The 25,905-nt window shown below is 42.8% G+C and overlaps 2 protein-coding genes across 3 annotated transcripts; both read right to left on the bottom strand.

The window, feature by feature from the left end:
- Window positions 1–928: 928 nt before the first annotated feature.
- On the bottom strand, window positions 929–8,043 carry wnt2 (wingless-type MMTV integration site family member 2). Of its 2 annotated transcripts, none has more exons than XM_062461295.1 (5): window positions 7,918–8,043; window positions 5,851–6,071; window positions 4,338–4,615; window positions 3,926–4,190; window positions 929–1,968 (listed from the first exon to the last, which is right to left on the bottom strand). In XM_062461295.1, exons 2-5 carry the CDS (start codon window positions 6,065–6,067, stop codon window positions 1,763–1,765), a joined length of 966 nt encoding a protein of 321 aa, XP_062317279.1. In that variant the 5' UTR covers window positions 6,068–6,071; window positions 7,918–8,043; the 3' UTR covers window positions 929–1,762. The 2 variants fall into 2 exon arrangements, with proteins under 2 accessions (XP_062317279.1, XP_062317278.1); XM_062461294.1 differs by lacking the exon at window positions 7,918–8,043 and adding an exon at window positions 6,375–6,818.
- Window positions 7,837–22,516, bottom strand: asz1 (ankyrin repeat, SAM and basic leucine zipper domain containing 1). Its single transcript, XM_062461292.1, has 13 exons — window positions 22,302–22,516; window positions 20,847–20,949; window positions 20,644–20,766; window positions 18,404–18,515; window positions 16,614–16,725; window positions 15,848–15,982; window positions 15,596–15,711; window positions 14,817–14,889; window positions 14,392–14,448; window positions 14,032–14,144; window positions 11,969–12,074; window positions 11,044–11,157; window positions 7,837–8,058 (listed from the first exon to the last, which is right to left on the bottom strand). The coding sequence occupies exons 1-13, from the start codon at window positions 22,407–22,409 to the stop codon at window positions 7,906–7,908; spliced, it is 1,425 nt and encodes a 474-aa protein (XP_062317276.1). The 5' UTR covers window positions 22,410–22,516; the 3' UTR covers window positions 7,837–7,905.
- Window positions 22,517–25,905: the final 3,389 nt, after the last annotated feature.

Raw genomic sequence — 25,905 nt, 5'->3', positions numbered from 1 at the left:
GTAAAGACAGTACTGGGAGAAGCTATTCCCCCGCTTTCTCGTATCCATGGTAACTTTTTTTTTCCTGTTTTTTTTTTTTTAACTATTCACAGGGTTCAAATTCACGTTATTTGTTACAAATATCCCCAGGAAAAAATGTAACTAAATATTGTTGACAATGTTGGACAGAGGGTGTGTCAACGTTTCCCTACTCCTCGAAATCATTACCTTGGAAAAACACATCTGCGAAGGTAAAGAGCAAAGAACACCAGGGACCAAGAAGATTGGACTATCAAACTTGTTTTGAACTGACAGTTCTTTGTTTAGTTCTCTCTGTAAAAGTTTGTCAAAACAATCCAAAGCATTACAACATTCACTTGGTTACTATTGACTTATTATTGAATTAGTGTACTTATTTAATATAAAACGGATCTAAAAACATGCACATTTGTGCTGACTTAATGACTGAATATTTGACTACATTCCCACTTTCCTTTTTTTTGGGGGGGGGGGGGGGATTGGGAACAAGGTGGGTTTTGAACTTTAATTCCCCAAAGCATCCACCTATGTGTCCTCTGTTTGGATATTTTGTTATGTTTACAGTATGAAGGTACCTTAACTCCCCCAGTATCTGGACAGCAAGCCCTTGGTACCTACAGGGTCTGGTTGTATGCAGGGACGGGGTGTGGACACAATTTGGGGTGATCCACACATTTCTAATAGTTTTTCTTAAATTGCATTAAAACTTTATTTTAAAATTACATAAAGATTGATCATTTTTGGTGACCACAATGTACATTTATCAATTGTTGTCCATTACATAGTTCTTTAGTGCTTACACATCTGATTACCGCACATGCGTACCAGTGTTTGCTGGTCAACATTAAGTGTTTAATTCCTAGTCCTATCATTTTAAGAAATATTATCCAAGTAAATTGCACAAAGCAGCTAATGATAAAAAAAATCCATCAACAGTATTTATTTTTGCTTGCAAAGATTTGACAAAAGTTGACATTTGAGTGGATGTTGCATTTTGGAATTTAACTTCAGCTTTTACTCTAAACTGATATTGATATTTGGATAATCAGCTCTATAGACAAAAAGCACACTATACAGTATATGAAACACCGCAACATGGATGTGTCCTAAAATCACAAATTCTGCACAAGCGACCTGTAAATGACTTTACAATGCCATGTTGTTGCTGTACTATTCTTAACCCTCGTGCTGCCTTCGGGTCACATGACCCAAAGGTTCATAACGAACCATCGTTGTGTTTACCCAATTTTACCCAATACAAAAACAAATACAAATAATTTTCTTTTAACCATTCCAATGTGGGGGGTCTGAGACAGCCCGACAGTTAAAAGAAAATGCTTCACTTTGTTTTTGTATGAGGTAAATTTGTCACAATACGACGGTGGGTCACAATGACTGATGGGTCAGAATGACCCGAAGATAACACAAGGGTTAAAAAGGTGCACGTCACACCTTAAAAAAAAACAATACTAGTGGTGATTGAGTTTGATAGTCTTTTCTGTAACTACAGCAGTTTGATGGATGCAAATCACATATTTGGGGGGGGTTGTATAAATGTCTACAGCTTTACATTCTTGCACAGTGAATCATGCTAACTGAAGCATAATGGATTTATGGAAAATGGACGAAAGTTAGTTTGAGGCTTTAACTCAGCCTAAAACAGGCCGAAGTGATGTGTCAGGTATGCGCCCCAGTCGGGTCTGACGGCCGGGTTGTTTGTCTGGTCGACGTGGCTGTAGCCAGGTCACGTCTGGGGCTTGCAGGTGTGTACGTCCACCTGGTGCTCACAGTCTCTACAGTGCACTGCACAGCACCAATGAAACTTGCACTCACACTTGGTGGTGCGGCTGACCCGCGATGTGTCATAACCACGGCCACAGCACATGACCTCGCAGCTGTCCATGCCGCGGGACGTCCTGTTGCAGACACGACCGTCTGTACCCACCGAACCTGGACAGAGAGGAGGGAGGACAAAGTTACTTGTTGTCCTATTCGTTTGGGGAAAATTGAAATATTGACTCTTCAGTTCACCTTTTCCAGAGCCAGAAGACAATGTAGGTGGACATCAGCTGCTTATAAAATTCATTTTGCAGTATTATTGAAAGACATAGGTGTCTGGGCCCAGCTCACAGACATCTGATGCCACCGAAAGATTGGCTGGAAAAAGGCCCAACAAGTCCTATTAACCTACACTTTACCACATTGGTGCCAGTTCAAGCCTCTAAATAGAAACTAAGAGACAGTGAGCGAGGGAGGGAGCGTGAAAGATGAGAGGATGAACGCAGGATGGAGGACAGATGAGAGATTGATGATAGGAGCCTTCAGCCGGAGCTCACATTCTTCATCAGGTGTTCATTTGGAAGGTGCCTTCAGTCTACGGACATCCACCCTGCTTGGAGCCCAGCATCTCGCTTATACAGCAGGAGCACAATCACACACACAGCTGCATCTTATCCCTCAAAGCCCCCACCCCACACACACACAAGTATTTGCCTCCTATTTGATTTAGCACCAAACAACTGTTCAATTGTATGAAATATGAGGACAATAACTTTTTCAAACAACGTATAACAGTAATTTTCTAAGGCCCGCATCCCCCCCCCCCCTCCCTCTCCATCTGTCCCTCGCTCTCTGCAGGTAATGTGTCTGGGCATGACCAAGCTGTGCTTCTCTCGGCAGCCTGTCCGTAAGACATGGTATGCTGTGCTGCTCTGGGTGACATCATGGCTGGACCCCCCTCCCTGTGTCTCTCTCTCGCTCTCTCTCTCTGCGTTTGCTTATTGGACTAAGATGAGGGGGCGCCGAGAGATGAGTTTAGCACCTGCCTCATGGGGCCAAGGAAAATTGATTTCACACTTTAGGAGGGACAGTCTACCAAGTGAATGTCTAAACATAAATAAATAAATACAAGTTTTTGTGTGTGTTAAGTTTTATGCGACACACACACACATATATACGTCTATGTGTACATTTGTGTGTGTGTGTGTCCCAGTGGACTGGAACCAGGTCTGTGGACAGAGAGAAAGACTGGTAGACACTGGGTGAGTGGTTCTCACGAGAGGCCCAGTGAGCTGTGAGCTCACCCTGCTTACATGTACACAGTCCATTGAGAGCCTTCATGTTCTTACTGCTCCTGTACCATCCGCAACATGGTCCCAACACATCCCTCCCCTCACAGGTTACAATACAAAGACTCACTGTATGCTGTCTGGATGGAACCTTTTGAAAAGGTGGATGTTTCCAATTGAACGCAAAGTTGTGTCTATGCTCCAGACCTCTGGCAGTCACTTTTTGATGAGTTGACCAGGTTTACTGATGTGCCCAATACATTGCTGCCAAATTACTGTATTCTTTTTAAGGTCAGTTGCACCCAGAGGGGCACTGATAAAGGAGGATTAAGTTATTCTGATTGGTCCCATCATAGATGGTACACAGACTCTTAAAATAAATTAACTCAATTGACACAATCAAATTCAATTAAGTCTTAACTGGAAATCATATGACGATGACTGATTCACAGATAACATCAGTTCAATGTTTACTATTCGTTTTTATTATTAGGAACTTTTCTGAAAATAAATATTTTTCACCCCAACCCAAGGATAAAAGGTGTGGGAGACTTTCCTTCCATTCCCCTTAAATGTGCTTTTCTAGTGTGTGCATCCTAGCAAGGGTAATGTACAGCCAGCTCGTGTTTCAGTTACCTGCTCAAGTTAAACTGGCCTGACACTCTATCCCCTCAGATCGTGTGCTGCCTGATGGGCATCCACATCCTACAGTGTCTTACACACACACACACACACACACACACACACACAACTTTCCCTCTTATTTTTTCTTCCTTACTCACACTCTCAGATACAAAATCTTTTGGAGCGCTTAAGTGAAAGAAGCATGAAAAGCCTACCAGACTCATGGTCTTGCATGCAGTAGTCGGGCGAGTCCTCAAAATACACCAAGTCATTCTTGCTTGGTCGCTTGGCGTGGGCGAGGAGGGCAGCGAAGCCGGTGCCGTACTGGTTGACGGCCACCTGGACAGCTCCGTTGTAGCGCCGACGAAGGTGGTCGCCCGTGCGCCGGAAGTCTGCCATGGCCAGCCAGCAGGTCCGGACACTGCAGGAGCCGCTCACACCGTGACACTTACACTCCAGGGTCATGAAGCGTTTCACCGCCTGTGTGTGTGGGTGGGTGTGTTGGGGGGAGGGGACGACTTTGTGTTAGAATGTGATAACTAGAGAATACTAAGTAAATATGCATGCATTTGTGCAGCTATTTATCCCATGCGTCAGCATCAAGGCTTGTGTGTGTCGGTGACTCGCCTTGCGGCCGGCGCGGTTGTTGTGCAGGTTGATGAGGGCACGGGCGTCCTTCTCCTTCCTCTCCTTGGCGTCGACAAACACCTGACTGAACCTCATGGCGTGCTCCACGTGGTCACTGCAGCCGCCCCAGTCGAAGGCGCCCTTGGTGTCCCGCGATGAGCCCTTCTTGGTGGGGTCGCAGGAGCACGACTCGAGGTCTCCCTGGCTGCAGGCTCGTGCCAGTGTGTACACCACGCCGGCTGAGGAGATGGCATAGACAAAGGCCGCCTCGCGACTACCTGGTGATACAGGAGCAAGGGAGACCGTCACAACTACGGACATTGGCAGGGCAACAGCCATAATCAAAAAATCTATGCACAAAAAAAACAGTTTAAGAATCAAGGTTTAGGGCAGGGTTGGCACACTTATACATCACTGATGCTTGAAAAGATACCCTTGATTGTTAAAGCTGAACCTGCATGGTCTGTGTTTGTTGTTGCTTTCAAGTCTAGATTGGAAACAAGTATTCACTCCTTCCTTGTTTCATCTACCTCTAAGATGGATAAAAAGGTCAAATTTGCTAACAATGATAAAGGGACTGATGTCGATAAGAAAGACTGATGTACAATCTGAAAGAGTTGGGAGGAGGGTGTGTGTGTGAGAGAGAGTAAAACAGTAAACATCAAAATACAGTTGATCAAACTGCTCTTAGTGGGAGCTGTCAGACCAACATAACAGTAATTGAAATCGTAGCACTTTAAACGCTGCCTTCGAGACCACTACCTAATGAGAACAGTGCAATTGCTGGGAGACCCTAGTGATCGGGGCCGTGACTTAACCGTCATTATGATTTTTTGTACCTTTGTGTCAACCATTTTAAGGGGTTAGGACCAGGACTTAACAAATCGGATCTCGAGTATCTTTCCATATGCAAACTTTTTGAAAGCTTAAGCGATAGGCTCCTAACTGGCCGTTAGTTTGGGATGGGACATTACCAGATGTGTAAATTGACAGGTTGCAATGCATTCAGTTTACATTTGTCATTTATGTGAGTTTTTGAGCAGCGCGCCGATAGCTTACCGATCGACGCGGGTGCGTCAACTTGATAATGTGTGAGAGTGTCAGGTCAAGTAAGACAACGTCAGGAATGCAATGCACACTCAGGATAAAGTGTATTCAGGGAGCCGAAATGTTGCCAGCCAGTATTCTTCTAAAACAAAGATTAGCCAATGCGTAAAGTTGAATTTACAGCTCTGGAGACAAATCATTCTCAATTATTGCATGCAAGTGGAAACATGATTGGCCAACATTGTAGCCTACTCAATCAAACTGACAAATAGGCAACGCAAACGCAATTCAACAATGTATGACTACATTAACGCATATCGTTTTATTTTGAATCGATTGTAGGTGATGTACGTAGCCTATTCACTGAAGTTGGTATGGTTCAATAGTGGCTCAATTACGTTATTACCGCAGAGGAATGCATTGCAACGACGGTATTGGTATTGCCCCAAAAAAATTGGCAACTTACTACGCGAAAGAAGCCGCCCGAACACGTTGTGTTCCCGCGCCATGGTGTTGCAACTCCAGCGGTGGTTCTGGAACTGATACTGACACTCGCCGATCCAGTCTTTCATCCCGGCTCCTATAGCCTGCATGACTTTGGGATGCTGGCGGCACAGCTGCCGCTGTTTGCTGACTAACCCCGGGATGTTGTCGCACATCACTTGCGACCCGAGGGTACCCATGTACCTGCATGTCCAAAATAAAGGCGTATTGGCCTGTTTAGCATGGTAAAGTCGGCGACCTCTATTTAGCACCAGTGTACAAAACTACTCAAAGCCTGTTTCCATATATTACACTTTGTGTAGGTCTATTTTACATAAGTTACTAAACTTGGGTAACCCAACAATGCCTTTCCTGCAAAATTAGAATGCATAATGTCATGCTATCAAACTAATAATAAACCCACAAAGACTTCCAGGAATCAATGTAAAACTGCAATCTAATGCATGCTTCAGTTGCGTGCATATATCATTTTACTCATATACTTACCACCAAGATGCGTGGACACCTGACGTTAGCCAACAGATTGCTACAGATAAATAAAAATATATTCCACTTGGAAATAAGTTCATATTACTAAACTTTGGTCGGTGTGCACATTCGTTCAGGCACCTGTTCAGAGCATTTTCATGGGGAAAGGAAAGGATAGTGGCGCGCGTATATATCTGGTTTAGGGCTTCTCAGTTGCACAAATCAAAATAAAAGTGCTTTTATCGCGCTAACCGGTCGGATTTGTGCCCGTAAAAAACATAACTGTGGTTTTGGATAAAGCTCCGCGCATGAGAACTTGAGTTTACAAAGATTTTCGGTGTAAAGATAGGCAGATGATCCTCTATCAGGTTTAAATTGCTTACACAAGGGGTGGGCGCAATCTTGTCTCAGGAATGAGGTGAAGAAACTAGGCGTCTGAAAGTATCTGTTCAGGCTAGCTTGACACCAGACACAAGCTTGGCCGATTTCCAAGCGGCAAGGTGTAGAATGTGGTTCAACGTGATGTGCTTAAACCTTGAGCGTTTTAACAAAAACAATCAAATGGACATGTTTGGGAGGAACTGGTGCGCCCGGTTAGGCTATATCCCGGTAGTACAACTTGTCATATTAAAACAGACTGCATGACGCGGTGACTATAATTGTGATTTTATTTTATTTTGAAGAGTTAAGGGTGATCTTAATGCGAATTAAATGTATACCCCCCCCCCCACACACACACACACACACACACAAAAAAAATACAGATTCCTCAAAGCTGCAAAGATGTGTGCATTTAAATGGGATTATCACATTCTTTTGAACTCGCCTCTCAATTTGTAGGAGTGTCACATACGATTTCCTTTATCTTTGATCTAGCGTTTATGTAAGCGATTTAATGTTCCCTTCTCTTCTTTGTATTGGGAGGGCTGATCTTCTGACGGGATGAGATTAATGGACAAATTGGATTTCTCCCATGATCTCCGTGGAAGAAATGCACAAGACGGTGGGAAATCCCAAAGATATGCCACCAGTGTTACGGGGGGGAGGGGGAGGATGGGAAAAACCCAATATAAATTCAGTCAATTAACCATGTGGAATTGATTATGGCAAGGGTGGCTAATAATACCTTTTAGGAATAAGATTTTAACAACCGAGTGGACGATATTGAAAACATCTAGCTGGCTTTTTCAACCATTTGTAGCGACATACAAAGACGTTCAAGCACATTAACAAACGCGGCCTCTGATCGAGTTACTTAAATTAAGATGAGCATTAAAGCAATTAAATATAGCTACGCAAAGTTTTTTTATTTGGAGTTTCACCAAAACTGAGAAAAGGGAAGCTTTCCCCCCCCCATCAGAAATATGAAAGTAATACAAAAATAATGCAAAACACAAATCTGAACGCTATACAGCAACAAACAGTACAAATAAGAATAACTTTCCAGTCTAAATGTGTGACATTTTCATAGTTATAATTTTCAAACATGTCCAGCCAATGACAACTTATTACTAACCTAAGACATAATGAACCAAAAGAAGAAGAATTTCTAGAAGTAAACCTTCAAATTCTTGGCTTTTGAAAGGAGAAATAGTAGGCCAGCTCCAAGCATGCTCAATGACAACCTCTTCAGGGCCCATCTCCTCCACTGGCCGTGGGAACCAGGCTGAGGAAAAGCACAGAAATCTCCGACTTCGTCCATCTTGAAAGGAGAGAGGAGAGCATCACAAGCGAGAGCACATTGTAGACACATTAATTGCCGACACACACACACACGTATACCCAACCTAAGTGGACAGCCTAACCTCACCCAGGAAAGGTCTGACCTAATCCCAGAGAGATCGCACCAGGTCTCTGCCAGTTCACTTCAACCATCAGGCTAAACAGACAGATCCCCTACAACATGTTTTACAGTCCGTAAGCATTTGTGTATTTTCTAGCCATTATAAGTGCTACCAGTCTTTGCACTTCTGTATACTGTAGGTTTATAATGTATATGTAATGTATATAGTTGAAGCCTGTGCTGAAAGTTAGGATTAATAAATGCCACCCCTACCCTACCATGAGCCTGCTCCATTTCATGATAAGTGGGTTGAGTTCGCTATGGAATGATTGAGTTTACAAAACATAACCCACTATCCAGGAACGCTCCTTCATCTCAACTAAGAACTTTATACTGGACACTAGATGGCAGCCAAGTGCATGAGCCACAATCTTTAAATATGGAACTGTGAGCTGTGAAACATTCATGTGATTAAGAGTCATGCAAACTTGCATCCAATATACCACAACATTTGTGGTCGGTCACAGCCGCCACCATTGATCACAGGAGCTTTCCACATCTCAATTAACGTCCAGCAGCATGTCTGCCGCGGATCCCTTTTATGTTTGATTGTATTATTTGTGTTATTAGGGGTTCTAGCAGTGAAGCATCGTATTACTAGTGTAAATAAAGGCTTCACTGTTTGGCTGAAGTAACACATAAGGAACGCAGCAGATACAGAATATCTAAACCATGTCGATTAAATATTGTTTGGTAATTAAAACGTTTAATTTGTAATCAATAGTAACATTTTCCAATCTTGATCATGAATGAAATAACCAACTGTGAAACTGAGTTGAACGGTAAATAATGGAACATAGAAATGCAGCCTTTAGAAAAAAAAAAAAAAAATATATATATATATATAATTTATTTTCTACATAAATAATAAATAAATTATTCAATATGTATATATATATATATATATAATTTATTTTCTACAGGCTGCATTTCTATGTTCCATTATTTACCGTTCAACTCAGTTTCACAGTTTATTTCATTCATGATCAAGAGAGATATATTCGATTCTAATATATATATATATATATATATATATATATATATATATATATATATATATATATATATATATATATATATATTAGAATAATAAACAAATATATATAATTTTTGGACAAAAAAAATAAAGGCTGATACCATACTAAAACATTGAGAGTCCAGACACAGTTAGTGTACCTGCACACCCTCACCTAAAAAGACGCACCAGAAGTCAGGTAAATAACAGCTGGACTCCCCGTTGACTAGCGTTTGTAGCAGAGTGCTAGCGAAGTAGTCACAACAATGCATACAAACAAGCTGAGGGTGTAGCTTGCAGGTAGCATGCCCCAACCCGGCTGAGAGTTTGGGCATTAAACCAGAAGACCGAGGTCAGCTGGTTTTGTGTCAAATCCAGTGCTGTGGAAGAGAGCTGAACTGCAGACTGCTGGTTTGATTCCCCCCAACAACAATTCAGAAAATCTCATTGTATTTCTATATTCGATTGTACAAGTATATGGAGATAGCTTGAGTTTCTATGCTTTGACTTCTGCAGTTTGAACCTCCAGACTTCTGAACGGGCTTGAATTATGGGGCAATGCTGCTTAAGGCTTCAATTTTATTTTACAAAACGGTAACAGCTCTGTTATGTGTAAAGTGTGGAGATGAGCCTTTACAGACCAGATACACGGGGCTAGGTTATGTCCTCTCTGAGCCATGAGAACATGGGTCCGTATGGCCTCCATTGGCTGTCAGATTCCAGTCTCACACCGCTAGCTATCATCTTAGACCACCCCCTTCCTTCCACCCCTTGATCCCCCTTAGAGTTATAGGCTGTGAGAACTCTGCCCTGTCAAAAACCCTGGGTGTACACACACTATTTTAATACATTTATCCACATACACACACACACATTCAGATGAGTGGCCTTATATCCTTATAAGACTGTTATAAAGGTGAACTTTGAGCAAAACTTGAGCAGGTGTAGTTAAAACAATGCTACTGTATGGATGCCTCTTGTGCATACTTTTAAGGATAGAATAGGGTTAGGCTTGTGGTATGCGACCTCTGTACTGGTGCAAATCTCAAGGATCTGCAATCTAGCTTTGTCTCAGGCTAACCTTGAGCCTCAATAGTGAACGGAACAAAACAAAAACAAGCTGATTGGTCACATCAAAATCTTTAAAAGACAGAATATGATGAAAATATGATTGAGACCTTTCATAAATTCGATTAATAATACATTGAGACAGTCTGATTGATTTGGTTATAAACTGAACATTCACATTCTGTGTGCTTTGAACTATGGAATAACGTTTCTGAGTTTCTATTTTGGAAGGGGCATCTTCAGTTAACATGTACATGTTAACTACTGTTGGCCTTGAAGATCAGTTCTGTACACTTTGTGGTTGAACCCAACAGCACTATTATAATATTGGTTTAACAGCTGAAGTGTTGAACACAACAATACTCACCTACATAAGATACGTAATTGTCTGTACAGCACTCAAGGATACTAGTTATGTTATGTGCACCTAGTTGGAGTCCGATATGATTAACTACTTATCTTCTACTACTTCTCTGACATCCTAAAAGAACAGTGAGTACGGACTAGCAAACCACCATCTCCGACACTACATTCAGGAAAATAAACTTATCACACGGCAAAGAATATACAGTATATATAATATACAGATTATAACATTATACATGTCTTTTTAAAGAAGGTGAATGTCCAAAATGATTTATTGATTTATACACCATTTGCTCAGTAGTATAACAGCACTGGTTGGAGAAGATATGTTTTGCTTCAGTGTGAAAGTTCTAGAGGGAAACATTTCAGCATGATTGTGCAGGTGTGGGACTGACCTTGCAGAGAAGGCTGTGGAGGCATGCAACCTCCTTCTGCAGGTCTCCCGTCTGAGCCACCAGATCTTTACAGAGAGCCTGGGCCTCCTTCTGAGGGTCCAGAGAGAGGACAAGCTGGGGACATCAGAACAATGTGTGAGTGGGACCAAGAGAAAGAACCAGAAAACAAGAAGCAAGTGGTAGAAACAAAGTTTCATATTGAAGGCCAGGGCTGCGTTTCCCGAAAGCAAAGCATCGTAAGCCTAAGTTGTTCGTAGAATCCATCGTACGATGAATCTTAGTTTTACGGGCCGTTCCCAAAGACATCGTTGCTGAAGTGTCTCTTTAAAATTCTTAGCTCTTGAAAGCGCATAGATTAGCCTACTCCTTACGAGCATGTTTGGGAAACGCACGTAAGAAATATGGATAGTTTCGTTTTTTTGCTCGATCGTTGCTACGATCCATCGTTATCTGGAAACGCAGCCCTGGTCAGTGGAAGTAAAACAGCATACACTGGACTGGTCCCCTGTTGAGCTTTCTATCAAGGCACTGATGGATGCAGTTGCAAAACTGGTGTGTCCTTGCACTTTGTTCAAATAACTTCTGAGAAATGACTTTTTGTCCTTGATTTCACTATTAATATTACCAAACATTGGATTCAGAACTATATTTACTGTCATTTATGTATTTAAATTAATATATTAGAATATAGAATCCTTTTTGAAGTGTGAATTCATTCTTTTCTTTGAAAACTTTCTTTACCTCATCTGTCCATAGAACATTCTCTGAGAACTACTTTCTAGCGGTGCTAATACTATTTAAGTATAAGAAGAAAACTTGCACAGGAGATCATTTCCAGCCACATCATTTTTATGCAAGTCCTTTCCTATGCAAAGAAACTGGAACCAGCCTATCCAGAAAGCCCCCTCTTGCACCCAGAGATCACCTGAGAGGCTTGTCGAGGGAAGCGGGTGTTGACGTCCTGCACCGTCTCAGTCAGGTAGCAGCACTGCTGCCTCAGGCTGATCAGGAAGTTATACAACTCTTCACTCCTACACACACACACACACACACATCAGTAAACGAGTGGTCTGCATCTATACTGCAGAATGTGTGTTGTTGTCGCCTAGTTGTTGAGGTCAAGTGTTTGGACTTATCTCCGGGTCAGTTATTAGCTGCATGTGTTAACTCTGGTGCATGCTAGCTCTAACACACAGAAGTACACCAGCCTCATATAGATACAACTACATGCAAACTGAGAAAGAAAGAAAAGATGAATCTGAAGATGGAGATGGTGACAGACCCAAGATGATCAAGTTTGTCAATTCTCTTCTACTCAACATCCAGTTAGACAGAACACCTGTGGGGTCTGGTCTCAGCATCTCAAACCCACTGTTTAGCTTGCGCTGAAGAAACAGTTCAGTCCTCACACTCTGTCAAGTGTGGCTTGTAAACATTGTCAGTCAGACCGGGGTTCCCGTCTTCCTCCAGGGCGCTGAGTGGAGGGCTCTGTTAGTTTATCTAGGATCCCGGGTGAGTGATGGGGCCCGGACCTGCGCTTGAGTATGTTGGGGAGAGGACCCCGTGGTAGGGTCCTAAGGGTGAGACATGCGGGGGGTGATAGTGATGGTGTTGGTGCTGGAATGGAGCAGGAATGTGAATTAGATTCCTCCCATACTGAGCATGGCAAGGTTACACAGTGTGATGGGGACGTAATGCGTCATGTGTGCCAGTACACAAAGCATAGTGTACTGGCACTAACCCTAACCGGATGACAACTCATCTTCATATGAGAATTAACCCAGTACTGCATGTGCATGTGTAGGTAATCGTGAATACAATTTAAAGACCAAGAAGGAAGAAACAGGACTGATAAAACAGGACTGATAGGGAGTCAGGTGGCTGAGCGGTGAGGGAATCGGGCTAGTAATCCGAAGGTTGCCAGTTCGATTCCCGGTCATGCAAACTGACGTTGTGTCCTTGGGCAAGGCACTTCACCCTACTTGCCTCGGGGGAATGTCCCTGTACTTACTGTAAGTCGCTCTGGATAAGAGCGTCTGCTAAATGACTAAATGTAAATGTAAAACACAGTTAACAGCTCTTCTTAAATAAAAGATTGAAAGCCAAACAAGTCCTACAAACATATCCTTGGGAGGAATACGAAACACACACAAACACCCACCCAAATCAACTATTCATCCTTACCCCCAACTGCAGCAGTCCTATTCCCACTGGGACTGGTGTATGAGCTCTAGTCATTGCTCCACCGCATCCATGACTGACTGTTTACAGTACAGGATTTACACTGCAGAATTTACTGTCTCTTTAACCGCGCACCTCTCTCCCTGGCATCCCTGTAACGGTACAGTTCACCTGTGTCAGTCCCTGCTCCGAGACTCCTACAGCTAGGATTCATGGCCTGACAAACTATATGCAGACACAGCCCCCGTTTGGCCCGAGTCACTGGTCCATCATCAGTCACTGTGGCGGGAAGAGCCCTTCCATCGGCCCTCACCTTACAAATCATTACTGGGCCCGCTTAAACCATTAGGACCCCTAGCGTAGCTTCATCTTGGAGCTCATCTCTGACTATGAAACCATGGAGGCGATAGGTAGGGGGGGGTATGAACATCCCTGTTATACAGCACGTTAACAGGATGAGGGATGGCGTCCGGTGAGAATGCTGAGATGTTTCAGGTGTGTACGGTCCAAGTTCTAAGATGAGTGGCTCATTTTGTTTTAGTTCATGTTTTAAAAGTTAAATGTTGTCACTTTGGGTGATAAGCAGCAGTACACTGCATACAAAGCTTTCTGTGTAAGATTACTGACTAATAGCAAATGTGGGGGTCAGGAAACAAATGGGCTGTTGGTTGGCAAACAGAGCGCAGCTGTAGTTAGTCATCTAAAGCTAAGGTAGTCGGAAAAAATAAAGTAGAATTGTATCATGGATAGATTATGCCTTAAAAAAAAAAAAAAAAAAAACATTTGAAACATATAGAGTTAGCATACCCACTGTCTATGTTCTCCAGTTGGTTGAGCATATCCATGTCCACGCTATCTTGATGCATCTCCTGTACAGCACACAGGACCTTCTTCTGGTCACCTGGGTCTGTGACACCTATCTGGAAGACGACAAGAGACATACCAGTAAGAAAACAATGTATTTTCTTGAAATAATGTACTTATGCTTTGAATAATGCATTTTATTTTTTGGATGTACTGCAGCAAGCAACGTGTAAAAACTCCACACAGCTGTGTGTGTGTTGCCTTAGCCAATTACTTTAGGAGTAGGAAAGAACCATTTTTTTTATAAAATCATATTATGAGGTCTAAAGTTAAATTCTAGGAAGATAACATTGCTCTCTCTACCTTCTCCAGGTCATCTTTCTCCATGGTCAACAGGTAGCTCCAGGTGATGTTGTTCTCCTGTTGCAGTGGAGAAGTCGATATCACTCAATGGTAAAAATTAAAACTATTCGCCGACCAGCTGTGCCATGCAGGTGTGCCATGCAGGTGTACCATGCAGGTGTGCCATGCAGGTGTGCCATGCAGGTGTGCCATGCAGGTGTGCCATGCAGGTGTGCCATGCAGGTGTGCCATGCAGGTGTGCCATGCAGGTGTGCCATGCAGGTGTGCCATGTGTGTTTCTGTCAATGCAGCCTGCATGTGCATTTGAACATAACATGAGTAAACCAGTCAGTTCCAGACCAAACCAGTCTTCATAAGTCATGTGTAGTCCAAGGTTATGAGCCAGACTAGCTGCAGGAGGCTCTGGAGCAGAGAGAGATGCTTACCATCATGATGTCAGACAGGTATTCCAGGTCCAGGCCATGGAGAAGCAGCTCGATGTCGCACAGCTTGGCCAGACTGTGGAGGTTGGTAGAGGCAACTGAATATCACTTAAGAAAATGTATCCTGGGTGTCAGCTAGTGTCTTCATTGCTAATGTATTTATATACAATCTCATAATTGACTACAATGCACTTTTTTTATTTCCTTCCTCCCAACTTAACAGATGTGTTGTAGACATACACTCCATCTAAAAGCTCAAGGGGATTTGATTTGTTAATTTCCCCCTGTCCAATGTTGTTATGATTTCACAGTTTATCCCACGGCCAGACATAATAGAAACATTCATCAGTCTGTGCTTTTGCAACATGATGCAGAATTCTTCGCCAGCCAAAACTGGTACAAAACCACATGTAAACAGTGTTTATTATCGTTTATGTCTGGTAGCACAATGTCTGTACCAACACCCGTTTTGTTTTTTGCCCACAATGTCCACTAGAGGGCCACATGCACTGTACTTTGACTAAAATGAACCAGAATTTTTACAACCCCTGCTGGGAAACCCCTTTCTAATATAGTAGATCTAAGGTGGATTTAAACAACTCAAAGATACTTCTAGACTATTAAAACCTAAAAACTTACTAATATATATTACATCAGATCAATGTAGGGTTAGTGTATAGATTGTTTAATGACAACTTCCTGAGGTAGTTAACCATCTAAAAGGAAACCATCAGTCCAAGCTTCTAAAATCTCAATAAGTGTGCAGACTTGTCTGTTCTCACCTCTCCTTGGAAGTTGAAGGGTCAGGATTCCGCCTGAAGAACTTAAAAAGGCTCTCATCTTTGGAAGTCCCCACGTTTGAGTGAGTGTTGTCTGGGCTGGCCAGGATCCTGGTGATCTATCAAAACAGCCAGGAAGAGAAAGAAAATATCTTGAGTGTTTCTACATGTCCTGGCTACCAGGTCGATGTCAAAATGTCAGAACTCTACAGCTATATCCTATAGCTACCGTATATATTTTCATTGCCGCCACACCTGAGATTGTTTGAACACCGTGGCCAGGTCGGCTGCAGTCTTCTCTGTGCGGTTCTTGATGCTCCTGTCCGCTCCCAGCTGAAGCAGCTTCAGGACGGCCTGTTCCTTGCCGTACTGCACCGCCATCATCAGAGCCTGGAGGGTTGACATCGCACACACGTGCACTGTCTTATAAGCAATCAGGTCCTTACAATTGCTTTTGATGCAAATTATGGAAATGTCTTCAAATGGTATTTACTAATATTATAACCCATAGCCACCGACCGACTACACAAACACACTTAATGACCTGTGAATATCAGCTATACCATCCATCCTAATACAGTGACATTTTATCCTGACAAACAAAAGCCTGCAACTAAAATGGTACAATTGGCTGAAAAACTCCCAAGACAGGCACAATGAAAGCCAATTTGCAAGAACATAGACTAATATGCCAATCTCTTAATCAAACAATTATAATACCTTAAAATAAAGCTTGCTGTTCACAATAAGTGGTTACTATTTCTAGAGGGAAAAAAACAAGAAGTGGGGGTCAGATGGCTGAGCGGTTAGGGAGTCAGGCTATTAATCAGAAGGTTGCAGGTTTGATTCCCGACTGCGCAAAATGACGCTGTGTCCTTGGGCAAGGCACTTCACCCTACTTGCCTTGGGGAGAATGTCCCTGTACTTACTGTAAGACGCTCTGGATAAGAGAGTCTGCTAAATGACTAAATGTAAATGCAAGTCCATTGGAGTCACACTAAGGGTTGTTAGCTTCCCTCACCGTGTAGCCATGCCCGTCCTGGGCGTTCACCTCAGCCCCGTGGGACACCAGCAGGTTGATGACCTGACTGTAGCCCTCTCTTGCCGCCAGCATCAGGCAGGTCATGTCAGTCCTCATGACAAGAGAAAGGACAGAGAGTGGAGTGGAATTAGATGTGGAACTGCTTTATGCCACTTAAGGGCACCATATACTATGCCCCAGACCGGTCAAACTCTTCTGGCACTATGTATGTGGTAGCCTTCCACCATAATACAGTCTGGAAAACTGTTCCATTGCCTCCACACAGCAGACATCATTTATATCGAAAGCAGGAGTGGAAAATATCAAACTTAAGATACACAAATGTATTTTTATCTAGTAACATTAGCGTTGCTAATTCAAGAACTAACTCGACAGCGTGTAAAACAAGTGGTTTTGGTCTCAAACTGGTAACTAACAGTCGAGCCCCATTGAGACAGCAGAGTAACCTTGCCACTGTCACTCATCCCATGGTACTGCACCAGGCTGTATTACGATGCTGTGTTGGGCAATGTTATAGAGACATTGCTAGTAACCTTTCTCAAACAGTGGGTGAGAAAAATCAAGGTGTGGGAATGCCCTGGAGATATTCATCACAATACCTGACATTTCCCAGGAACAGGGGAGCGTGTGTGCGCGAGAGAAAGCAAGAAAAAGTTTAATGACTGTGTACTGAGTGAGGTGTTTTGTGTGTGAGAAAGTCAATGTAAAATATGTGTGAGAGGGGCAGGCAGTGGTGATTTGGGGGCTCAGGCGAGTCGACAGGGGCAATTTCTCACACTGACAACAAATTGCTTCCTCTTGGGCCACCAGTGTGTTGACACTGTGTGTCTGTGATGTTTTTAGGGCTCTGTGTGTCTGTGGCTTTTCCCAGAGGGCAATTCTCACTTGCATCCAGGTGACAACAAGGTCATTCACTGACAGGTGTGTGAGCTTGCGTGCGTACTGTATGCGTTTTAGCTCACCTATTCCCAGATAAATGGAGAATCAATATGCAAACCTGACTGAGCAAACGTGGTTTAGAACGTCACAAAGGGAGGAACAATAGCGTTGCTAGAGAAACGGCTAACCTCAACTATTATGAAGCCATTAGCTATCAGGTGAAACCGAGTGTCCATCACTGAAGTTATGTTTATACCCTGAGGGAAAGATATAACTTTTGGCTAGGGAGCTTGCGAGTTCGCAGAGAACGTTGCAACTAAAAAGTCCTTGTAGAGTTGGCCTCACAGCCTGTTCCATCTTGCAGGTGAGCTATGTGAACATGGACCCCACATCTTGTTCTTGAGTGATGTTTCAGTCGACAGAACGCATCTGTATGCACTCAGACTGGGGTTGGAAATGCAGCTAGAGTAAATTGCTTGTTAAATACTAAAAGCAAGGAGGGGTGCATGTCTGTGTGTGGCGTTTTCTCTGCTCGTGCTGTAAGGGGGCATCCCCCCCCCCCTTTCCCCTTTATTTTACCCTTGTACACAGACCCTCTGTCTCTCGTTACTGTTCATTAAATATTTTGTCTGGAGAGGAAACAATCCATTTCCTACCGCCGCTTGCGCACTCATTCTGCGGACGGTGTTTGTCTGTGGGCTGTCAGGGGGGCTTCAAGTTGTCTGATGCCACGTATGGAACACCAGACTAGGTGAGGGTTTCCAAGGGGGTAACAGTGGTGGGAATAGTAAGCGAGAGAGCAAAAGAAAGGGAAAAAGCAGGATGGAGGCAGGGTTGCCAAACAACAAGAGATCATATAAAGTTGACATATAACAAGTTATTTATCTTACTTGTTAAATGTGTTTGCGTTAGCATTTCTTGACAGAAGTAGCTCCACGCACTTCACAATCTTGTCCTCGCTGGCGGATGCCGTGACTGCAGCCATTAGAACAGTGTATTGGTCTGTATTTGGAAGAGATCAAGAATACAATTGCTTGTCATTGAATATCAAGTAATATTTCATTTTTTCTTCATAGAGAACAGACCATGCTAACTGACAAACAATGTACCAGGCAGCCAGTCTCATCACGCATGCTCCAAAAACATATAATTGGACAGGTTCCCATTGAAAGAGATCAATTTTCCTTTATCTCTGAGCAGGAACTGTGCCTTCTTTATGAGGCTCAGTGGAATTGTCTCTTATCTCTCGGCATGATAAGATATGTGGAGGGGCGACGGCAATTTTCTGATCTCCTGTTCTTACTCAGGTGTTGAGTAACACTGCATCCCAACTACAGTGGATTTAATGTGACCTTGAGTGATGGAACCGGACTGAAAGCATGGTACTGTATGTACCAAGTGAACATAAAGCCACCATGACAACAGACGGTGAATCGGAGGTTCGGATAGTAATAAACTGGTGTGTGTGTGTATGTGTTAGGGTAGTTTTTGGCCTAGGGGTGGTAAGCAGACTGCCAGTATTCATGTGCTGGGGCTGGGAGTAAATAAACAAAAGGCCTGAGTCGGCCTGGAGGAATGACGACAGAGCCACGCTCTGTATACCGGCTTTATCAATCACTCCTGCATTCCTCTCCTCCCTCTCTTACTGGAAAGCTAATTAGGAAGTGGCTGTAGCTCTCCTGTTTGCTGTGAATACGCACACACACGCTCAAGCAGACACACACACACACTGATTTGTGCTTATAGACTATAGCCTTCAACATGCTCACTCACTACACACAGTTGTGTATTAGCCAGATTAGCTCAATCCTTCGGGTTTATGACCTTCGCTCGTCTCTGCTCTCCCTGTCTTTAATCACAGTGGGTCAGTGTGATCCGACAGATGCCTTCAATTTCTCCCGCCAGAGACTGGAATATGGCAGTGTGAACTGAAAACACCAGAGGATTAACTGGATGTTTTGCAATAGATCCTCTTTGGCGTCATAGCAATTAATTAATAGCAGGTGAGGCTGAATGAGACGCCTTCTAATTGGTTCCCCCGTCTTTGGTCTGGTGCACGTGTGGAAATGAAAAGAAGGTGGGAAGGGGAGCGTTTCAACAAAACACAGGTTTTGTTCAAGAGAAAGTCATCGATCGAGGGATTAATTGAAAGCGATACTTGCGGATCCCAGTGTTCTGAATGTGGCCTAGTGCACAATCACGGTATTTGTCTTAGTTTTGATTAAGAGGAATGTGACTGGCAAGTGTGATTGGTACTTTTGACTCTATTAGTGTATGTGGAGAACGGAACAAGAGGGTTGAAACAAACTACCCTGCATGAGGGCATCCGACGACGCCAAGTAACGCAACAGACTGTCCAGGAGCTCATGAATGCCCTGATCCAGGTCTGGGAGGACATCCCCCCAGGACACCATCTGCCATCTCATCAGGAGCCCAGACATTGTCGGGAGTGCATACAGGCACGTGGGGGCCATACACACATACTGAGCCAAAAGTTGGAACAGCATGTGATTTCAATTGCTTACTTTGACTTTCGGTGTGAGTTTGACTCCAGCCCTCAATTAGTTGGTGATTTTGGTGTCCATTGACCATAGTTGTGTCAATTTGTTCTCAACAAAGAGTCTGTTGGCTGAGCGGTGAGGGAATCGGGCTAGTAATCCGAAGGTTGCCAGTTCGATTCCCGGTCATGCAAACTGACGTTGTGTCCTTGGGCAAGGCACTTCACCCTACTTGCCTCGGGGGAATGTCCCTGTACTTACTGTAAGTCGCTCTGGATAAGAGCGTCTGCTAAATGACTAAATGTAAATGTAACAAATTACACAATGTACAGTAGAGATCAAAGATCAAAGATTTTGATCAGTAATGTATTTTTTTCATTGGGACCCGATGTGTGATTAAGTCTTCCTTTCATGTTTTTTAGCAGCGTAAAAAAACAATTTTTGTACACTGAAGTACAGTGTTTTAAAAAATAATTTGAAGAGTCACTACATTTACGGTCGTTTTTGCTTTCCCCACAAGTGTTTGGATCTGGAAAAAACATTTGAACACTTTGCAATGTATTTATTGAGTTGAAGAAACCCTTCTAGCACTAACTGTTTGGTAATTGACGGTGGAAGTGGATGGATCTTACCTCTGCTGAAGTTGGCGCTGGCCCCTCTGTTCAGGAGCAGCACAGCCAGCTCACAATGAGCAACATGAACAGCACACATGAGAGGTGTCCACTCAAAGCCAAGTCTCGTCTCCACATCCAGACCTGACACACAAGTTATAAGGTCAACATACACATTTTTTTCATTTTAAATTACACTTGAGGTAGCCATCGACAAACTGTACCATTGTCCAACAGCTCTTGAACGAGATGGACGTTTCCAGTGTCAATAGCTCTTTTTAACTTAGCCACACTGTCTTCTTCCACTGGAACCCCTGCACTTGTGCCCTGGAAACAGATAAAGATTAAATTACAAATAAAGGAAAATATAACAAAATGGTTTGTTTACATTGGCTGATGAGCACTCTCACTATAAGGCCACTGAATTTCAATACTGCACTACCAGCAGAAAACCCCTGGTTGATGGGCAGATCTGCCACTATGGGTGGTTTTCTTTGTTGCCCAAAAGGTGTGCTTCTCTGTTCACAAAAGCATAAACCAAGCACAGCCTCTAAACTAAACAACTAGTTATACAAACTAGGCGAGCAAGAGAAATACAGGAGTGCTTCTTATACTCAAGTTGGGTCAAGTTAGGCTATAACATGACCCAAGTGTTTGCTGGGCCAAATACTGTACCATTGTGTGTGCGGCTTGACTATGATCAATTGTGTCAGAGACTGATGTAGAAAAATTGGGTTCAGGTAAAGAAAGCATACACCTGCACAAGCAGTGAATTGCAATTCCCATCTGATGGCTGTTTTCACTGTGCCACAGGCCCTTAAATGGCCTTTTAATCTGTTTTCCAATTTACATCTCTAATGTCTTGCTAATTGTTTTAATGTAGGTTACAGAAGAAACATATATAACACCATTATAAGCAGAGTTGATAGAAATTCACATAAAACCTTTGGGGAATATTTTCAGGAAAATGTTCCACACCTTTGCAACACGTAACAATGATTTCTATGAACATTGATCCCATGCTGTGGTGTGTATTCAGTTCTTCAAAATAATGGTGTGAAATTAGTATTCAACAGTCACAGTATTGCTTGAGTATAGTTTGTCAGCAGGATAATGTCCCCATTCAAAACAGGAGGCATTATCCTTTTTTGACAAAATATTTGTTTCCTTCAGAACATTCGAGGTGTCCGGCTACGAGCTACACTACAAAGTTTGGTGCAGCACGTAGCCACTTTCTAGCCTTCAGTTTCTAGGTAGTTAATGTCCTGGTTTCCCAGATTCATTAAGAAGCTCTTAACCGTAAGAGCTTCTTAGGAGCGTTGTAAGAGCGTTCTTAGGAGCGTTCTAGAGCGTTCTTAGAACGCTCCAAAGAAGCTCTTAGCGTTAAGAGCTTCTTAACAAATCTGGGAAACCCGGCCAATGTCAATAAACTTGACGCGCCCAATTAGCAACACATGGATGAGAACATGACCTTATATTGACAGCTGAGTCTTTCTATGCAACATAAACCTTTGCTGGAATATGTTGTCTAAAATGTATAACTTTGGAGCAAGTATATGTTAAGTGGTTATCTGAAATGTGATTACAGATTGACGCCTGCTAGCAAGCGTAACTTCGAAGCTCGTGGAAGCTTGAGCACGCTCTTAGGAGCTAGCAACACACGTGTGCATTTATATTACCGCTGTGTCCACTGTCTTTTTCGACGACGGGAACCCGAGATCCCATTCAACATCGCTACCGTCGCTTTCAGCTCCAGCCGGGCAAGCATTTTTGACTTTGTTTGACATGGGGCTTGCCTGTTAATTTTATGTTGATAACACTCTGCGGCTGGGGTGCACGTGACCACTGGGTGCTATCAGAGCTACACCAAAAATACCCCACGAACGAATACTCACAATTCGATGCCATTCGCTCAAAGTTAATTAGATGGTATTGCTGACGTCAAACACGGCAGGCCAAATTTTTTTGCAAACATAATCAAAGACCTACCAGTGAATAGTTCTTTATAGATCGTAGCTAAATTGTTCGCTAAAATTCGCAGGTGGCCATGTGCATGATGAAAACTATATTTGATAACATGTGCTTTGACAAGCACGCCGATGCTTAAAGTGCATCTTCCAAGAGAATCTGGGCCCTGACAACCCCAACATAAACTTCGCTGCAGTGACAAACAATCTGGGAGATAAACCATGAGCATAATCCGAGAACAAGCCATTTTTACTTAGGAATGACAATAGAAATCCTAAAACTTGTAAAACCTGGTAATTTCTCTAAGGCCTGACTGCACTTCAGTCGTCAAGATAGTCTATTCAATACCGTATCTGAGTTTGAAGACCGCATTTTTACTCGGTCTTGTCTCGGTCTCGGACAAAGAGGACTCGGGATTTATTTCAAGACCGGTCAAGATCACAACTGCGGGAATATCACTAAATTGCATTGTTTAATTTATTTGTTAATATCATTACTGTTATTGGATGTAAAACTTCAGGCTTCAAACCAATAGTTTAACTCTTTTTATTTGAAATTACCCACCACCCCTCCTCGCACTCAAAAACGTCCAAAAGAAAACACACAGCCGTGTGTAAATTCTGTAAAGAGACGCTCACTGAGACGGTTGGGACTAGGCCTACATCAAACTTTTAGAAAGAAAACATAAAAAAAAGATAAACTAGGCAGAAGTGACGCTAGCAAACGTTTTTAATTCAATTCAAGTTTATTGTCATATGTACAGGATACACAACCTACAAGTACAATGAAAAGCTTTGTGCCGCTGAGCCTACAACAGTGCAGTTTTTAATAATCAAATAGATAGTAGCGGACAATAATAACAATAAAAGATAAGATAATAATAGCCTACAAATAAAAATTATTATACACAATACTCACTGACCAATGTAATGAAACAGGGAGGGTAGGCAGTTGCAAGGTGCTTATAATAAGTGCAAATTTATGCTGGGCAGTGCAGTAGCTACTCCGACTGAAAAGTCGTGATGTGCAAGAAGGAGGTGGGGGGTAATAACAGTCCGTTTCAGAAGGGAGGTGGGGGGCAGTTCTGTTCAGGAGCCTGGTGGCCTGGAGATAGAAGCTGTCTCGTAGTCGATTAGTTCGGGAACTAATGCTGCGGTACCGCCAGATGGTAGCACTGTGAACAGTTCGTGGTTGGGGTGGTTGGGGTCGCCGATGATCTTCCTGGCCTTTGACAGGCACCGGCTGGTGTAGATGTCCTGTAGGGAGGGAAGATCACCTCCTGTGATGCGCTGTGCTGACCGCACCACCCTCCGAAATGCTTTGCGGTTCAGCTCAGTGCAGTTTCCATACCAGGCAGTCAGTGATGCAACCAGTTTGCAATCTGTAGCCTACCAAAACTCTTCACAAATCTCTTCCCCATTACACAAAGAGATTTTGCGAGTATATTAGCTAAGTAATACTGTATGTTATATGGCGTTAAGTTTCAGAACTTGCTTGCCAGATTGTGTTTGTGATAATGAGCCAGGCCACATAATACGACGGCGTATTAGGGCCGATTTATACTACTCTGACTCCGTTACGGACAGACAGACGGACGGAGTTGGACGGATTCGTGGAATTTATAGTTCAACGAATAGTTCAACGTTATAGTTCAACGAATAGTTCAACGTTATAGTCCCCCCAGTGGTGGAATCAACTCCCCACCTCCATCAGAGACACTGACTGTCTCTCCACCTTCAAGAAAAGGCTCAAGACGCACTTGTTCCGGGAGTACAACGGTACTTATGAATGGTTCGCTTGACCCGATGTTAGTTTCCTCAAGGATCACAATGACTCTTGCTCAGAGACTTGTTGCTCTTGTGGTTAGTGGTAACTGATTTAATTTTTTTGTACTCGCTGTGATATATTGTTTTTATTATTGTTGCTTGTTTATTTTGTATTTATTTTGTATTATTATTATTTATTTATTTTTCCACAGGTACAATTGCACTTATAGCAGTTCATGTTGTTTAATTGTAACTTGTTTAACTACATGCTCTTATGGTTCTTCCTTTTGGCACTTACTTTGGTTGTTCACAATGTGTGCTTCATGTTTTGGCTACTCGCAATGTTTTGTGGCTATCTTGTTGTTATGATCAGTGACCTATGCACTTTGTAAAGCTCTCTCTTGGAAGTCGCTTTGGATAAAAGAGTCTGCTAAATGAATAAATGTAAATGTAAATAGTAGGCCTACTCCGAAGGCTGTGGGTGCTGAAAACAATTCACCGCCAGAAGAGTAGGTGGCGCTGCACTGCGATGGTTATCGAAAAGTCGGAGCAAATTTACAAATTAGCCGTTTCATCAATAAAATAAGCAAATTTTCAGCAACTATACTGCCCATTTCTCATCACATTTTAATTACCCCATAGCCTTTATATTTCGAGATTAAATTTGCGATCAAAAAAATCGGAGATTCTCCGAGTTTATAAAGTCACAAAATTAGCAAAATAAAGAGCTAGTAAATGTTTTCAAGGAACCTGGTATGCATGGTCAACCTCATCACAGCACATATGCCTCCGCTTGCCATGTGGGCTATAAAGCCTGCAGTAATGGATGACCTGATCAAAATATAATTTTCAATAGGTTTGTGGTTCAAGGACACGCTGCGCTCTTCTAAACTGATCCACACCTTGAGAATCGACTCATTTGAGTATCTGTCGTCAGGGCTGGACTGGGACAAAAAATCGGCCCTGGCATTTTTGGCCCAGGCGGCCCACACCCACCGTGATTGGTCAGACACATTCCCTGCAGACAGTCCTCTTAAAATATGCGTGCATTCTATGATATGAGTTGTGATATGAAAGTAGTATATGACCTTGAAAAGAGCATCAATACAAGAGAAGCAGTGTACTCACTCACTTTTTATTGAAGATTTGGAGGCCATATAGTACACAATCTCCATGCAAGTAACAGTGGAAAGCTGCATGGCCCTCTGAACAACACTGGATTATTACCATACAGATACCTTTGATACCATTTTACCTATGCTTGGTGGCTGCAGTGGTTAAAATAGGGTAACCTAGTAATACTGTGTCCTCCAATTTAGCTAGATATTTTATTTTAATTCTTATATAACAACTACTAGCCTATAACAAATCAGTTGTGTGAGCGTGGTATATGCCCATAATCTTCCCCTTCAGTAGGCTACTTCATTCAACAACAAAAAAAGCCTATAAATGATATTGGCGATTCGGCCCAAAAGTGCGTCGGCCCACCAGGCATTTGCCCGGTATGCCAGATGGCCAGTCCAGCCCTGTCTGTCGTATTGTGTCCTGT

Source organism: Osmerus eperlanus, chromosome 5, assembly GCF_963692335.1.
Source record: "Osmerus eperlanus chromosome 5, fOsmEpe2.1, whole genome shotgun sequence".
In the NCBI taxonomy this organism is placed as follows: domain Eukaryota; kingdom Metazoa; phylum Chordata; class Actinopteri; order Osmeriformes; family Osmeridae; genus Osmerus; species Osmerus eperlanus.
The sequence above is the reverse complement of the archived record's forward strand: the minus strand, read 5'-3'. Positions and strand labels throughout refer to the sequence as shown.